Genomic DNA, 17,978 nt, shown 5'->3' with positions numbered 1-17,978 from the left:
GAACATATAAACAAAACATGGATTATATACAGTATATAATAATAATAGATTATTAAGTAAACTATATTATTTCAATTTGTTATTGTGCGTGAATCTATTTCCTCTGGCAACTTTGAATCCACTGTAAAACAGACATAAAACTGGTGGGAAAGTGCATCTTGCAGGTGGTTTCCTAAGGCGGTTGACCGATGGCTGACCGTGAGGGCAAACGATCATCAGTGAAAATTAATATGCAAACTTTGAATGAAGTCATCCATAGCAGGCTCCAGGGTTGTTTGCCAAGGATCTGATCCAATTTAGGGTAGCAGATCATATTGTCTGCTTTAGAAGTCTATAATTTCAATGAAACAGAAGGTTTATTACAATCTAACAATTATGCAGTCACCGACAGCATGCAAACGTTAAAACAGGATTAGAAAACAGGATTAGCAGCCGTTGCCTTTTGGCCGGATTAATTACAGTGACTGAGCGTGTAATTTGAATGACTGTAATGGTAATAGATGCTCCAGGGAAAGTTTGGCTTGTAATATTCAGGTTATGGAGCTGATGATTGTGTTTGATGGGAGGATCCCAACTTTGACTTATGGATTGTATCCAAGCTCAACTGATAAACATAGACACAGACAAAGGAAAGACGACACTGTTTTGTTAGCTGGCTGGATGGAACCAGAATAACTTTCTCCAGAACCACGAGGAGAAGAAATCTCTAAAGATGGAGATGAGATCTGGTCTTTTATGGAAATGGTCTACACAGATGGTCATCTGCTTGGTCTTCACACTTAGTCTGAAAGGTAAGGTGCTTCTGGAGACATTACCATCACATTATTAGAATGGTTGCCCTTAGACGAGAAGCTAAATCGTAATGGTCGTCTGCTATGTCACAGATACATGTGAATAGAGCACATAACTTAATGTGGACCACCAAGGTTCGGATGCCAAAATCTACATGAGGTTTATATGCATTTGTATGGAATTTTTCTGAGAACTCTGCTGACTACCCCAAAAAGATGCATACGATGACTTTCTATGAAAGTGACCAAGAATGAGTGTTTAGATAGTGAAAAGATTGCTTTATCACTAGTTTTGGAGTGCACGAGGCATTATATATTGGGAATGGTGTTGTAGACAACATTTAGAGTCCATGGAGTTCTAGTGATGGCTCATAGAAAACCACCAGAAAATGAAATGAGTTGTTAGTGAGACAACACCTTACTGGGGTATTTGAGTCCACACTCGGTGGTATTCCATGTAGGAATTCTATGCCACCCTTCTATCTACTAAATAGTTGGCAAAGTTCTTCCAACTATAAAGTATCAATATATATTTCACATGTACACTCCCTGACAGAAGTTATGTCGCTTATCCATGTTATGTAAATAAAAGCTTATAACCTGACGTTAAATTCATCCATTGGTTGTATAAATTATTCTTTTGAAAGCTGAAACCCTCCGAAATGTGGTTTAGGTTAAGAAAATAAATTGGCATCAATGCAGAAATATCGATCAGATAATGTACACAGAATGGTCAGATTTTTGGCAGGACAAAAGTTTTGTCGCCCACAGAAAGTAATGTGTTATTCAAACAAATAATTAACTTAAAATACAAATATATGTTGCATAACATTGGTGAATGAAGTTGTGGTGCTATTAGAGTCATATTTAATATTTTGTGTGACTTCCATGAGCTTGAAGGACTGCATCCATGCGGTTCAACAATGATTCATACAATTTATTAATGAAGTCATCAGGAATAGCAAAGAATGCAGTCTTACATGCCTCCCAGAGTTCATCTAGATTCTTTGGTTTTGTCTTCCAAGCTTCCTCTTTCATCCTACCCCAAACATGCTCAATGATGTTCATGTCTGGTGACTGAGCTGGCCAGTCCTTGAGCGCCTTGATCTTTTTTGCCTGGAGGAACTTTGCTATAGAGATGGATGGATGAGATGGAGCACCATCCTGCTGCAGAATTTGACCCCTTTTATGATTTGGAATATAAGAGGTAGATAATACTTCTTGATATTTTAGGCTATTGATATTGCCTTCCACCTTGCAAATGTGTAGCACACTCATACTGAATGTAACCCCAGACCATGATCTTTCCACCACCAAATGTAACTGTTTTCTGGGTGTATTTTGGATCCATATGGGCTCCAGTAGGTCTCCTTCTGTATTGCGGCGGCTGTGGTGTAATTCTACTGAAGATTCATCAGAGAAATCCACCTTCTGCCACCTTTCCAGCGTTCATCTGTTTAGCAGGCTGTGGGACATTGCAATGCCACACAGTTTTTTATTTGCCTTTTGTTTAGTGCTGGCTTCTGAGCACTGATTCGACCATGGAGGCCATTTCCAGACACAATCCTACAAACTGATCTAGTTGACACAGGCGTGTTGGAGCTCTGCTGCAGTGGAAGAGGGGCTTGCTTTGGATTTTCTAACCAACAAACGTTCCTCCTGAGCAGTTGTCTTGCAGGGTCTGCCAGACCTGGGCTTGTCAAACACATCTCCAGTCTCTTGAAATCATTTTTTAATTCTTTGTACTTGACACTGAGACACATTTAAGGTGCCAGCCACCTCTGCAGTGGATCTGGTCTTCAGCCTCTTGATTATCCAGGCTTTGGTCGCAGGGTGGATTTTTGGCATGTTGTCAGAGCTCAAGTTGCAGTTCAAGTAAAGGTTTGTGGTGCTGCGTTTCTTTTTATACACACACACAAATTAACCGATCATTTACTGAGCACAGGTGAGGATGTAAACTAGGATTGGGTGCATTATATGACCAGGCGACAAAACTTTTGTCTTGCTAAAATCTGACCATTCTGTGTACATTAACTGATCAATATTTCTGCATTGATGCCAATTTATTTTCATAACCTAAACCACATTTCGGAGGGTTTCAGCTTTCAAAAGAATAATTTATACAACCAATGGATGAATTTAACATCAGGTTATAAGCTTTTATTTACATAACATGGATAAGCGACATAACTTCTGTCAGGGAGTGTACGTGTTACCAAAGTTCTTCCACCTGACAAGTATATTTTATGTGGGATCGAAATGTTCCTTTGTCACTCCCTTTTCCCTGTTTCTACTGATTCTGTTCAGAAGATTCTTGCATGTAGTAATTCTTCCTTCAGGTTGCGAAAGAATCATCTTTGGTTCCAAAATAAATATCACTGTATACTATGTGTATAATAATTACCTTTGTTTCGTATGTCGTGAACTCCATGGCTATCTCTAAAAAACTTAGTTGAGTAGGTTGAGTGGTAAACTGGACACTGAGCAAGTGACCATCCATGATGTCCAGATGGCCATATGGCAAGTGGTAGTCTTCATAGACAACCACCTTTTCCATAAGTTTCTATGGAAAAAAGTGCAATGTGAAAGTAGCCTTAAAGGGTTTGTATCATTGTCTTTAGCAGGAACACAGCGTTCCCCGACCTCCCATCTTCCTGGCTCACGGGGAAACTGCGCTCTTGCTTGATTGACAGTTCGGAGCAGTAGCATTGTCTCTCTGCTGACCTGAACTGTTTGCCTTTGTAGCATGGGAGAGCTCAGTAGCACTAAAACTGGCCAGGATCAGTAGATAACAGTGAGCTCCAGCAATCCAGACATCTTCAGTGCAGTGCTTACAAGTTCAATAAAAAGCGAATATAAAATAAGTTGACCTATATTATGCATAGATATAGCTTATGCACAGTGAAAAAAAAAGGTAACTTAAGTAAGGTAGGCAGAGGAGGTGTGAATTGTCAGTAACTGGTGGGCGCTAGATGGAAGCCCTGAGAACCATCTCTTACCTCCCGGCATCCACGGCTCTTATTTTAATCAGTTGGCCTGATCTTTGTGTGATGACACTCAGCTACCAAACAATATATCAGTCCTGCTTTCTTCGCATCAGAGCCCGTCCCTTACACATGTGCCATCCTCCAGACTCTAGGTCATGAGTGGGCACAACCATCATGTGGCTCCATACAGGATTGAACTTATAAGCCAAGCAATGTAAGCAACATCGTCTGTGTTCCCCCTACTTATACAGTTCACCCCTAGAGTCCTGTCTATAGCATTTTTATTACAATAATCAGGGCTTAGTTACATATACACTTTTGGTTTTTTTAGCCAAAGCCAAAAGATCTTTTGACTTTGACACTGCATGCAGCCGAGGAGGTTCTGGGCCCTTTGCCCTGAAGTTTTTACTAATTTTTGTGGAGTAGACAAATAATTTGCACAAAATACCTGTCTCCTATGTTATATACAATAAGGTCTCTGTTATCATTTATTTTCCTGAGGGATAACATTTTCTTAAGCCTAAATTGAGCACATAAAGTCATTTTCACCTCTTTAACTTTGATGGTAATGTTCAAGTTCTCTGCCCTTAGAGTATTCGGCAAACATCAAGCCTTCTGTGTTTGCAACCACCAAGTGTTTTTGCCTCCTGGTAAAGATGTAAAGGCTACTGTAGATCATTACATTTTTAAAGAGGAACTCAATGACCACCTCTCTAATGGCTCTGGAGGATACCACATATATATTTTACCCATTCTATGTGCATTTGTGAAATTATTGATCATGAAGGATGCATATTTGTGATGTTTAGCTAATATTAAGAATCTCCTTCTAGTTTTACTAAATATGACTGTAATATGTATATACCACTGGTTTTGTATACTTGTTCATCACGTCCTCTCCTTCATCATTCTCTGTACAGGCGTGAGGACCCAATCCATTGAATGTTACACTTGCACGGACCATGGTGATGGCGGTTGCCTACCTGAAAATGCTGTGAATGTTTCCTGCTCCTGCGAGCATAATGTGTGTCTTGAGACCATCAGCGCCATAAAATCGAGTATGTATAATTCCATATTTTGTATTAAGGAGTCCTCAATCAACTGTCCCATATTATCTGTGAGGCGCTATCGTAATTGGTGGAGACCTCGTGTTCTCCTGAAATGGTCAGCAAATCTCCTAGGGTTTGATGATACTGGTTGAAATCTCCTGGAAATCAGAAATTCCAGAAGGTTTCTTCATTTTGGAGTAGTAGAATGGGACATGGTGCACTTTAACTACATCAGTAAAATAAATAAAAAATAATACCCAACTTTCTTCCCATGATGAATAGAGCATTTCTCCGCTCTTTGCTATCCGCATCCGGCATAGTAGGTGCAATGTACTGACGTCAGATGACACGGGTGAATAGTGGAGTGGGGAGCTGACAGCATCCCGCTCCACCATTACATTCAACTAGATTGCATCCTAAAGATGAAGATACAATTAAAAATGGAAATCTGTCACCTCGTAGTAACCCTTGACTCTGCCCTGTCCTTCAAACCGCCATGTCCAAAGCTCTCGCCACCTCCTGTCACCTCCAGTTCAAAAATATTTCCAGAATCCATTTTTTTCTCAACCGTCAACCTACTAAAATACTTGTGCATGCCCTCATCAACTCCCACCTCGACTACTGCAACATCCGTCCTCAGTGGCCTACCTGCTAAACCTATCTCACTTCTCCAGTCTGTCCTTAACTCTGATACCTGAGTAGTTCATCTCTCTCCTTGCTACTCCTCCGCTTCTTCCCTTTGCAAATTCTTTTGTTGGCTCCCAATTCCCCAACGTATTAAGTTCAAACTACTAACACTGACCTACAAAGCCATTCACAACATGTCTCCTCTGTACATCTAAGACCTAATATCCCAATATCTTCCCTCACGTAATCTCTGGTCTTTCCAAGACCTCCTTCTCTCCTCTATACTTATTTGTTCATCGCCCAACCGTCACTAGTGTCCTAATATTTTTGTCTCATTCCATAGGTCACAATAATCACATTGTTCTGAAGAGAGGGTGTGGGTCTGGTGTCGAGACCAAACTGGATAGAAAAATCTCTTTCTATGGGATCACCGTGTTTATTCAGTTGAACCAATGCAACAGAAGCTTGTGTAATAGTAACATGGATCTGAAAAACTATCAACTAGTACCTGACGGTAATTACTTTGATACACAGGTGTTATGTTTATTAAGTGATATGGACAGCCTTGTCTTTGAATAATAGAACATTGCCTTCTTCATCATGTCTACATTGTTACCTTCCACATAATGGGTCATTCAATGGTGAATTCTTTAAGACACAATCAAGCTATGCCAGGGTGCAGAATCTAAAGGAGGGTGCCTTAGTTTGCAATCTTTAACCCCTATATAGGGATATGAATATCCAGGTTGCAGTCATTGACATATGGTACAGCAATGGGCATGGTAAGAAAAGTCATGGATTTTGTTGCACGGAGGATCTAGGTTGTAGTCATCAACATGGGGTTCAGCATTGGACACAGTAAGAAAAAAGTCATAGATTTTGTTGTACGGAGGATCTAGGTTGCAGTCATTGACATGGGGTACAGCAATGGGCACGGCAACAAAAGTCATGGATTTTGTTGCACGGAGAATCTAGGTTGCAGTCATCGACATGGGGTACAGCAATGAAAAGTCGTGGATTTTGTTGGACAAGGGATCTAGGTTGCAGTCATCTACATGGGGTACAGCAATAGGCACGGTAAGAAGTAATGGATTTTGTTGTACGGAGGATCTAGGTTGCAGTCATCAACATGGAGTACAGCAATGGGCATGGTAAGAAATGTCATAGTCATATCTAACCAAAGTCAAAAAAGAGGATGTCAGATGAGGGAGAACCAAAGTCACACTAGCTAACTAATTGGTGGGAATACCTTTTACATGGACATTCTGATGAAATTATTCAACACTGACGAGAACCAGTATTAAAAATCAAGACAGCACAATGCAGGGGTGCGTTAGGTCCAGGGATAGAGGGCATGTGTTGGTCCACCTAAATCTCCCTGTGTTTGAGAATGTATACGTTAAAACATGCTTATGTGTCTATATGTATGTGAAAAAGTTTACCTAGGTGCTTGTATGATGTGCAAGTAAGTAAAACCGTACACGTGCTTAAAAATGAATGCAGACATTTGGGGCATATTATTTAAGTCTGTAACATAGGTTAAAGTCGTACAACATCTACGGATACTGCAAAAGGGGGATAAAATGTGCTGTTTGTCGTTGATCGTTTTTTTCTTGTGTTTTCTTTTTATTGTACAATGGAAGCAGATATATATTTTTTCTGACATAAGCAAAACTTGATACAAACTTCCTCAATGGTGTCAAACCCAGATTTTTAGGACATATCTTAAATCTCTAAATTACCTAACATTGTTCAATTCTTAACAGCACAATATTCTACATAAAAGGGGACGCAGCTGTATGTCATACATAAATCTAGATGTTGACTTTCTCAATGGCGCTGGTCCCAATGCTCTTACACTGGTTCCTCCACTCTTTGGAGACGCATTGACCATATGATTTGCTTGTCCACTTCCTTCAGGGGCTCAACCACTCTTCATCCTCCATAAGGGTCGCCCATGTGTCCCAGCACACTTACCAAAAGCACCACTCTACTTTAGGTTTTTGGGCATCAATATGCTGCAGTCATGACAATTATTTTAGGTGTCTTAAAAGGACTACAACTACTCTATACCAGCACACGGGGAAGCATTGGTGTGGCAGCACCAAGGTGATTCATGCAGGGGACTCTTTCACATGACTACTGCCAAATAATACTTACAGTGGCATTTGAAAGTCAAAATCACTTATTTTGAACAGTTAAGCATAGAGTCTGCTAAATCTTTCTGAAGGTCTTTTGCAGTCAAGCGGGGGTTCTGGATTTGCCTCTCTAGCAATCCTACGAACAGCTCTCACTGAAATTTTGCTTGGTCTTCCAGACCTTATCTTGACCTCCACTGTTCCTGGTAACTGCCATTTCTTAATTACATTTCTGAGGAAAGAGCAACTTGAAAACGCTTTGGTATCTTCTTATAGCCTTCTTCTGTTCTGTGGGCCTTCACCATTTTCAGAATGCTAGACAGCTGCTTAGGAGAACCCGTGGCTGCTGTTTTTTGGCACAAGGTTAGGAGGCGGCTGGGTTTTTATAAGACTGGGAAATTTGCAGCACCTGGCCTTTCCTAACCTAACAATCATAGTGAAAAAGGACGAATTTTCCTTTTTGTAATTTTTAAAAGTAATTTTGATCAGGGGCGCCCAAGCTTCTATATGCCAATGTACATACAGTGCCTACGCAAGACTGTCTATAAGCTACTAAAGATATTTTGTCTCATAAATGATACTGATATTATATTTGTGTGTTCTACAGCCAACATAACTCGTCTTCCCAATGATGAGCAATGCTACAGCTGTATTGGAAAGACCGAGGAAGAATGCTTGCCATCAAATTCTCCCGTCATGGACTGCTACGACCCCTATGGTCATTGCTTTGACGGAAGTGTCACAATATCTATTGGTAAATATCTAGGTGTCATGTTAAAAGGGCTTATTTTTCTGTACACGGACCTCTATGGATCAAAACTTTTGACTTGTCTCCGTGACATGTAAAAAGTTTCCAAAAGTACAATTACATGTAAAATGATTAATAAATTAACCAAACCTAGTGATTTCTACAATCATCCAGAATTTTTATAAGCAGGATATTTGTAGCATTGTATCTCACAATATTTAGCTCTGAGACCTAACGAGACAGTTGAGGGGAGGGAAAACCAGTCTAGGCTTTGTCATTTTTCCAAGGCAGGTTGGGTTGCCTTCAAATACATGCCCTAAAACTATCTATTCCTACCTAGAAAATGACGTAACCATCGTACCTGTCAAGAGCTGCGCCTTAAGATACTATTGTGCCAAGCACACACAGACCTACGATAGCGCATCTGTTGAGATAAAAGGAGCCTGCTGCTCGGGAAAACTCTGCAACCAAGACCTCTCCAACAGGACCCAACATGGAGACATGCCCTTTCTAGTCCTCCTTAATGAAAATAAAGACGAAGTGACCACCACCGCTCTACCACCTCCATGGTTAACCCCTACACATATGGTTCCAACCACAAAAGGCACCACCCCGACAAACGTAGAAGCAAAAACTGATCGGAAAATCACCGTAGCTTCACGTTTCAGTAATGAGCCTAAAGATAGTCAAAGCAATAACAGGGCCTATGGACTGTTGCACTCTTCTTGGCTTATTTTCCTTTTAGTCTGCCTTTCTTGATAATTTTCTTCCATGTTCTTTTACTTTGGACTTTATTTTTTATTTTGCATTTTTTGTGAATTTTTAGATAAAAGGATGGAGTTGCACTGAGGCATCAAACTCATAGGACAAAGTGTGAAACTTACTGATAAGTATTAAAAAAATAAACTAAAGTCTTGTTTTCTTCTAATATCTCTTCATGCTTGACTGGATAGTCCATTGTTCTATCACCCTCTGATTATACACATATCTATAGCAAAATATGTCTAACACTCTAATGCTTACGTATGAGAAAATGGTTCTTAAAAGGGTTGTCCAGGTATAATAACTCAAGGCCTGCGTGAGAGTTGTGGACTCTTTCAGTTACAATGGACTTTGACCTAAACGGAGGAGTTTTCAATCCTAAGACCCCCTGATACTCAACCATTTACCCCTGTACAGTGATCTGGACTTCACTGAATGCTTTAAAAGGACACAATCTCAACATAAGCACCTTTAGCAACATGTGTTATATAGTAGAATCTGAGATGTAAGGACAAGACAAGATCTGTGGATAATAGTCAAGACAAGCTGAGGTCAGGGCAGGCAGAGTTCTATCAAGGAAGAGTAGTGAAAGGTAAGGAAAGACGACAGACAAGAATCAAGGTCAGGTTATAATCTTGGTAGGAAACTTGAAGAAAAGAGGACAGATATTAGAATCTGAGAAATAAGATCAAGACCAGATCTGTGGAGCATATTCAGCCAAGCTTAGATTAGGGCAGATGGTGTTATGTCAGTGAAGACTAGCAAAAGATTAGGGCAGGCGAAGGAGAAGTATCAAGATTAGGTTACAGGCTGTGCAGATAACTTGAAGAAATGCTGACAAATGATAAGAAAATCTGAGAAGACCAAGACAAGATTAGAGGAGCATAGTCAGACAAGCTGAGCTCAAAGAAGGCAGATTTCTATCAATGAAAACTAGCAAAAGGTCAGTATAGGCACCAGACAAAAATCAAGGTCAGGTTATAAACCGGGTAAGAAACTTAAAGACAAGCTGACAGTAGAATCTGAGACGTAAGGCCAAGACAAGATTTAAGGAGCACAGTCAGAAATCTGCATTCCTTGAGCTCAGCTTGTCTGACTGTGCTCCTCAAATCTTGTCTTGGCCTTATGCAGCGCCCCAGAGTCCTGGTCGTTGCAGTACTGATGCTCTGCCGCTAAGGGGGGCTATGGTACGTCTGATGGCACTGAAGGAGTTCACCTGACCAGGTATCACAGACACCAATACACTTCACAGTCTGGCCTCCAGGGGGAGCTAAGGGTACTATGTATTAGGCCACTCCTCACAATCTGGTAAAACTGGGGGTTGGATAGGAAGTTAGACAGAAGCTGACTGGGAATCGAACAGGCAACACCCAGTGGCAGAGGGTGTTGCGGGGAGAGACTCAGGGGGGTCCCTGTCAGGGGTGGGATCCTGGCAGAGACCTAGCGAACAGAGAGAACGTTACGGGACCGCGCCTGCACTAGATAGCGGCGGTGCCCTAAGAAAGGACAAGAAGCGAGGTTTATTGTGCTGAGTGAGAAACGAGATCAACGCAACAAGGAGAAATACCAGTAGGAGTCGTGCTGTAAGACGAGGCAACATCCTACTGAGGCGCGTAGCCGGTGGCCGGAACGCCGAGGAAGTACTAGGCTCCAAGCAATACTTCAAACCTACGGCAGGACAGTCAGCTATAGGCGGGCTGTCTCACACAAATCACCTATGAAGACACAGGGGGCAACAATAGGAGAAGGGCGACACTAGGGTCCAGGAAGAGCTCCGAGCCTACCCGTCATACGGGTGCGTCCTAGCCATATCATCTGGGGGACGAAGAAGAACATCAGAATCGAGTTGTGAGGGAACACGAGAAACAGACACAACAGTTGTGGGGACTATCCCGTGAGCACAGCAGGGGAGGACCGCAACACACAAGCGCTAGAAGGTAGGCACAGATTTCCACCTGCAAAGGGAACTCTGGAGGTGCCATCGGACCCGCCGGACTTGCGCAGCCTGGTTAACCGTATTCCGGACTGAGGATCCTGAAGCCTTCAGTAAAGAGGTAAAGAGACTGCAACCTGGTGTCCTCGTTATTTACTGTGACCAGCACTGCACCGCACTACCACCACCATCCACACCTTTCATTGGGCGCCCCTCAGCAGGGTCACGGACCGGGTCTAGCCACCGTGACAACCCCAGAGCAGAGACCCAGAGGCCCGGTACTGGGTACCCCTCGGCCCTGCGGCAGTGGGGGCGCTACAACTTGGCGTCACGAACAGGATCTACTTAAGCCTGAAGAATCAGGTCATGTGTGCCTTGGAACTGTGATTTATTATACTTGGACTGTGACTTATTGCAAAGACTGTGGATTGCCATTTGCCGCCAAAAGTTCCCGCCAAGACCGCCGCCATTGCGGCACCATGTGGTGTGCTGGAAGAGCAGGGCGTGTCGTCGTGGGAGTAGCTTGGAAGAATGGCGCGAAAGTTGAGCCAGCCCCCCACAAGTACTACTATGTTCGGGAGATATGCCCTTCAACGAGGGAGGTCCGCCTCCTAGTCTGGGACGGCGGCGGGAAGAGGAACCGCCCTCCGGATGGGGGAAGGCCGGGAGCCCTGGACGATGCAGGGCAGAGCCAGATTGGCAAGATGATGAGCGAAGGTCACCCAGAAGAGGGGGAGAAGGCTCGCACCAGTCCCAGCCAATGGGAGCCGAGCCAACTTTCACCAGGCTGCGAGGACCGGGAAATTCTCAAGGCGGAAGTGGAGGAGCTATGCCGTCAGCTTCGGAGTCTGTGTCGGCGAAAAGCCGCTACCAGTGAGGAGCCTCGCCACCCCCAAGTGCTGGCACCGCAAGCTGAGGAGAAGAGGGCTGACGCCAGGGATACCGCGGAGGCGGATGGCACCATCATCCCTGCCCGGGCGGCCGAAGAACCCCTGCTTGTGGACATAGACTCCCCCCTCCACCCAGACCACCCGGATGGGTGTGTAGCCGCCTTGAATGCGAGCAGCCGTGGGAGACGCTAAAGACCGCCGATGTCCCCTTACGGCCCACTGCACAGCCCGTGAACCTCCAGGGTGAGTGGATGACCTTCAAGTGGACCCGCGCTACCACCAACTTGATCGGGTTCCCTGGAGAAGCTCAGCCTGAGGGGGAGAGTATCGAGGTTATCCACCAACGAGAATATCTCCAGCAGCTACGCCGACAGGAGGAAGAGTGGGCCCGTAAGAAGGAACTCCGTCGACGGGCCGAGCGGGAAAAGGACCTCCAGGCCAAAATCCAGGTTAGGCGGGCGGCTGAGGAGGACTGGGGCCCACAGCGCTATGGAGTCATCAGCACCTTCCGGATGCAGGGAGGTTGGGGCTTCATCAGAGAGCCCGGTCTCGCCTTGGAGGTATTCGTGAACCGGCGGGATGTGGAGGCGCACCTCATCGAGGGACACCCAGGCCGGGATCTTTACCCGGGGGACCGCGTTCGGTACACCCGCCACTGGGGAGACAAAGGGTGGTATGCTTTGCACGTGCGCAAGTACAAGCCAGAAGTGACTGTGCCACCTTCCTGTGACTCCCCGGGACCGGCGGTCATTGCTTCGATCTCCATGTGTGCCAAATGCCAGCGGACCATCACCCCGAGGAGAACCGTGAGTACACAGACCCCCATTAAGGGTGCGGATGCACTCTATGTGGTAGCCGGAGGTGGGCAGTACCCCCGGAAGCCACCCCCAGACTTAGAGGGATAAACCTCGATACCACGGAAATGTATATAGTTGATTGTTTATCTGTTTGTCCTCTTACTGCTATGACCCGACTAGGGTAACTCTTAAAAGGATCCCTTTGTTTACCCGGGATCCCTTCTTCTGCTTTTTGTTTTGTTTCCTGTTTTATCATTGTTGAAAGAACTGCTGGATCATGAACACTGCATGATTACAAACTCCTTGTAAATAGTTTGCACCTTCTTAAAGGTGCCTTCTACTGGTTTTATAGAAGAAAGGACTCTTTGCGAAGAAACTGTTCCTGGAAGCAGTACTGGAGTCCTTGCTGCGTACGGACTTGCAGCTTGAGAAGTTGCACTACCTCATAGAGACTTGGTTCCTTCTTAAAGGGAACGTTCACCCATAGCACTTAAAGTATAATGATGCCTTAAGAGAAATAGTGACAATGCTTACATGTAAAGTTATATGTAGTCAGACAGTTGATAGTAAGAAATGTTTAATAATGTGTTAGAGAATGAGGACAGGAAGTGAACCCGTACGGGGTTAGTCGGCGAGTCCTCCTAGGAGCCATACCGAGATGGCTCAGTGATCTTGAACTGAGAGATGGATGATACGTTCTATACTGTGTATAGTAGCAGAAAGGCAGTAGGCCCGGGCAGAAAGGGGCGGTCCTGCAACAGAACGAGAGGCAGTAGGCCTGGGGCAGATAGACAGGCGGTCCTGCAGATGTAAAGGTGGAACGTGAAGAAAAAGTTGATTAGCCTTATAATGTTTTATAAGAAGGTCTTTAGTGGATTCAGCGTGTACGTCCTTAAAGGCAATGTTAAATTATTGTTCAGAAATTTGCACTAAGTAGAATGCCCGGTTGGGTAAGAAAAGTTATTTATAGTACGTTATTTAAAGTATTTAACCATGTTTGTAACGTTCAAGTGTCCTCACCTCCCATAAAGGGAAGCTCTGTTCAAATTTGCTTATTGTTATCGCATTTCAAAATTGTATGTCTTTTTGCTGAAATGTATTGTTGTTTTCTTCCCAGTCCAGGAGTACTGGATTTAACCGGGGGGGGAGTGCAGCGCCCCAGAGTCCTGGTCGTTGCAGTACTGATGCTCTGCCGCTAAGGGGGGCTATGGTATGTCTGATGGCACTGAAGGAGTTCACCTGACCAGGTATCACAGACACCAATACACTTCACAGTCTGGCCTCCAGGGGGAGCTAAGGGTACTATGTATTAGGCCACTCCTCACAATCTGGTAAAACTGGGGGTTGGATAGGAAGTTAGACAGAAGCTGACTGGGAATCGAACAGGCAACACCCAGTGGCAGAGGGTGTTGCGGGGAGAGACTCAGGGGGGTCCCTGTCAGGGGTGGGATCCTGGCAGAGACCTAGCGAACAGAGAGAACGTTACGGGACCGCGCCTGCACTAGATAGCGGCGGTGCCCTAAGAAAGGACAAGAAGCGAGGTTTATTGTGCTGAGTGAGAAACGAGATCAACGCAACAAGGAGAAATACCAGTAGGAGTGTCGTGCTGTAAGACGAGGCAACATCCTACTGAGGCGCGTAGCCGGTGGCCGGAACGCCGAGGAAGTACTAGGCTCCAAGCAATACTTCAAACCTACGGCAGGACAGTCAGCTATAGGCGGGCTGTCTCACACAAATCACCTATGAAGACACAGGGGGCAACAATAGGAGAAGGGCGACACTAGGGTCCAGGAAGAGCTCCGAGCCTACCCGTCATACGGGTGCGTCCTAGCCATATCATCTGGGGGACGAAGAAGAACATCAGAATCGAGTTGTGAGGGAACACGAGAAACAGACACAACAGTTGTGGGGACTATCCCGTGAGCACAGCAGGGGAGGACCGCAACACACAAGCGCTAGAAGGTAGGCACAGATTTCCACCTGCAAAGGGAACTCTGGAGGTGCCATCGGACCGGCCGGACTTGCGCAGCCTGGTTAACCGTATTCCGGACTGAGGATCCTGAAGCCTTCAGTAAAGAGGTAAAGAGACTGCAACCTGGTGTCCTCGTTATTTACTGTGACCAGCACTGCACCGCACTACCACCACCATCCACACCTTTCATTGGGCGCCCCTCAGCAGGGTCACGGACCGGGTCTAGCCACCGTGACAACCCCAGAGCAGAGACCCAGAGGCCCGGTACCGGGTACCCCTCGGCCCTGCGGCAGTGGGGGCGCTACACTTACGTCTCAGATTCTACTGTCAGCTTGTCTTTAAGTTTCTTACCCGGTTTATAACCTGACCTTGATTTTTGTCTGGTGCCTATCCTGACCTTTCGCTAGTTTTAATTGATAGAAATCTGCATTCCTTGAGCTCAGCTTGTATATCAATTAAAACTAACGAAAGGTCAGCATAGGCACCAGACAAAAATCAAGGTCAGGTTATAAACCGGGTAAGAAACTTAAAGACAAGCTGACAGTAGAATCTGAGACGTAAGGCCAAGACAAGATTTGAGGAGCACAGTCAGACAAGCTGAGGTCAAGGTAGGCAGATTTCTATCAATAGATCAGGATAGGCTTCAGACTAAAATCAAGGTCAGGTTATAAACCGGGTAAGAAACTTAAAGACAATCTGACAGTAGAATCCTATGACTAAGGGCGCCGTGGTGTGCCAGAAACGCATCAGGCAGAGAGTCTCTTACTCTCTTTTTTAAAATAGTTTTTTAAAATGTTCAAATAAAATTGAAATTTTACTTAAACTGGATGGACAAGCTGGAAACTCCCTTCCTTCTTCCCCGAAGTCTAGTGATAGGTCAGGATAGGTGGCAGATAAAAATCAAGGTCAGGTTATAAGCCAGGTCAGAAATTTAAAGACAAACTGACAGAAGAATCTGAAACGTAAGGCCAAGACAAGATATGAGGAGCACAGACAGATAAGCTGAGGTCAAGATAGGCAGATTTCTATCAATAGATTAGGGTAGGCTTCAGACAAAAATCAAAGTCAGGTTATAAGCCAGGTCAGAAATGTAAAGACAAACTGACAGAAGAATCTGAAACGTAAGGCCAAGACAAGATGTATGAAGCATGGTCAGATAAGCTGAGGTCAAGGCAGGCAACGTTCTATCAATCAAGGCTACTGAACGGTCAGGGCAGGCAGCAGACAAGAATTAAGGACGGATTATAAGCTAGATTGGAAACTGGAAGACAACAGTGAATAGACAGCATAGACAGGCAATCTAGAAATAAAGGAAGGTAGAGTGGAGAGTTGTCTAGCATATACTGTATATGTTTATTAGTAGTGATGAGCGAACCTGCTCAGATAACGTCTTATCCAAGCATGCTCGGGTGCTGTCCAAGTATCTTGGGCATGCTCGAATATTATGTTCGAGTATTTTTAGGAGCAAGAAAGTACCGAAGTTTCAGACCTCAACCCACCCCAAAAAGAGAGTTCAGCAAAGTCTAAAAGAGTCTAGACAAACTGAAATGCGTTGACAGAGAACATGCTCACTATTCTGGTGACTCGGAGTCATCAATTACACAAGAAATCTCTGCGCTTCTTCACACAATTTAACATATTTTTTTTTTATTAAGGAGTAAAATAAATATAATAAACATAATGTTTGGAACAATAGTAGTAACAACCTTTTCACCAGATGTTCCCCTAAGTATACAGAATATTACACAAGCCTACAATCCTACACAATGGCGCACGTATCAAAAAGATGGTGCGCAAAAAACACACAAAAAAAAACAATAAAATCAGACAAAGAGGGGAAAGTGGGCATTTGACTGGTCACAAAATGGAGCCCATAGATGTCCATTCTCCACTATCTGGGCCCTCTGGTACGAGGGGGACAAATCCTTACAGTATGTGTCTCAAAAACATGCAAATATATACAGTGATCTGATTAATTTACATCGGTCACAAAAAAGTCCTGAGGCCTACTAGAAAGGCGGCCATTTTGTTACCAAGAACTAAACATTTCTGAGACAAGATGAGTAATATTGGCAATTTAAAGTGGCTTGCAAGGAAGCCATTTTGTGACCTTGATAGAGTACACAAAATGGCCTCTTTTAGTGACTGAGGAATATTAAACAACCATATTGTCGTCATGCTACCCGCCTGTCTAAAACGGTCTATATGAAATGCCTTTGTCACCCATAGCAACAAATCACAACGCAGCTATTATTTTAACAAAGCAGTTTAAGAAATAAAAGCTGTGCTGTGATTGGTTGCTATGGGCAAATCAAATGGCGACTAGTTTCCAGTCTAATTCAGCGACAGGTGGACACGGTCAGCTTTCATAACCAATCAGAAACCGTGTTTCATTTTCCTAGCGCAGTTTAGAACAGGAATCCTGAAGTGTTGCCATTGGCAACAAGGCAATCTGAGCGCCTATTGACAACTGTACAACTTTATTTGTAAATGTTTTTAGCAGCAAAATTGAATTAAGAATGCAATGTGGAACATTTTTTTGTTACGAGGTCCTGTCATATGGGCGACCCCAGAGTGCTACATGATAAGATAGGCCTCATACAAACACGTACATGATCCCGCTTCAGTTCTGTCCATACACAATCCAGAACCATCGGTAAGTTTTTAGTAAGGCGGAGCGAATCGATTTATGAGGCATCCAGCAACATTTGTATCAAGGCCAGGAAGTGGTTAAAATAAAAAATAAAAAGTATGCATCTTGTATAGCACAACTGTCCTCGGGGCTGATCTTCTGCTCTATCGGCGCTCTAGTCCAATGTGAAGCTACTCCGAGGTCCCATATAGTCACATTGAGGAATGATGTGTTTCATGACATCTCAGGTTGGCCTTAGAAAGGAGTCGGTGCAGATGACTGGGGTTATTTTTTTTTCGCCCCTATCCTCCACTCGTGGACCAAATTAATTTGGACTGAGATGAATCTGTCTTTGAATTTGAGTGAATCTGTCCAAATCAAAACAAAATAACATCCATGAGAGAGGCTGTTTTGGGGCTTTAAATGTCCCAAATTTTGGGGAAATGCCCAAGCATGTACATGTGGTCCTTCATAGCTTGCAAATCTGAACTTAGTATCACAAGGCCAGGCTGAAAACATCTCCACAATCCAAACCCTTAGGATTCGTTCCATCAGTTCTTGACCATCTTCAAGAAGATCACTAAAGATTCAGGGCAGCCATTTTGAACCTCAGGTTCTTAGGGATTTGTACCTTTTTTTTTTTTTTTCTCTG

At 44.0% G+C, this 17,978-nt stretch overlaps 1 protein-coding gene across 1 annotated transcript; it reads left to right on the top strand.

The window, feature by feature from the left end:
• Positions 1 to 605: 605 nt before the first annotated feature.
• LYPD3 (LY6/PLAUR domain containing 3) lies at positions 606 to 9,251 on the top strand. The gene is made up of 5 exons (XM_077257299.1): positions 606 to 791; positions 4,699 to 4,836; positions 5,798 to 5,968; positions 8,200 to 8,346; positions 8,681 to 9,251. Exons 1-5 carry the CDS (start codon positions 713 to 715, stop codon positions 9,097 to 9,099), a joined length of 954 nt encoding a protein of 317 aa, XP_077113414.1. The 5' UTR covers positions 606 to 712; the 3' UTR covers positions 9,100 to 9,251.
• Positions 9,252 to 17,978: the final 8,727 nt, after the last annotated feature.

Source organism: Ranitomeya variabilis, chromosome 4 (genome assembly GCF_051348905.1).
Source record: "Ranitomeya variabilis isolate aRanVar5 chromosome 4, aRanVar5.hap1, whole genome shotgun sequence".
NCBI lineage: Eukaryota > Metazoa > Chordata > Amphibia > Anura > Dendrobatidae > Ranitomeya > Ranitomeya variabilis.
Note: the sequence above shows the minus strand (reverse complement) of the source record. Positions and strands in the feature narration are given on the sequence as shown.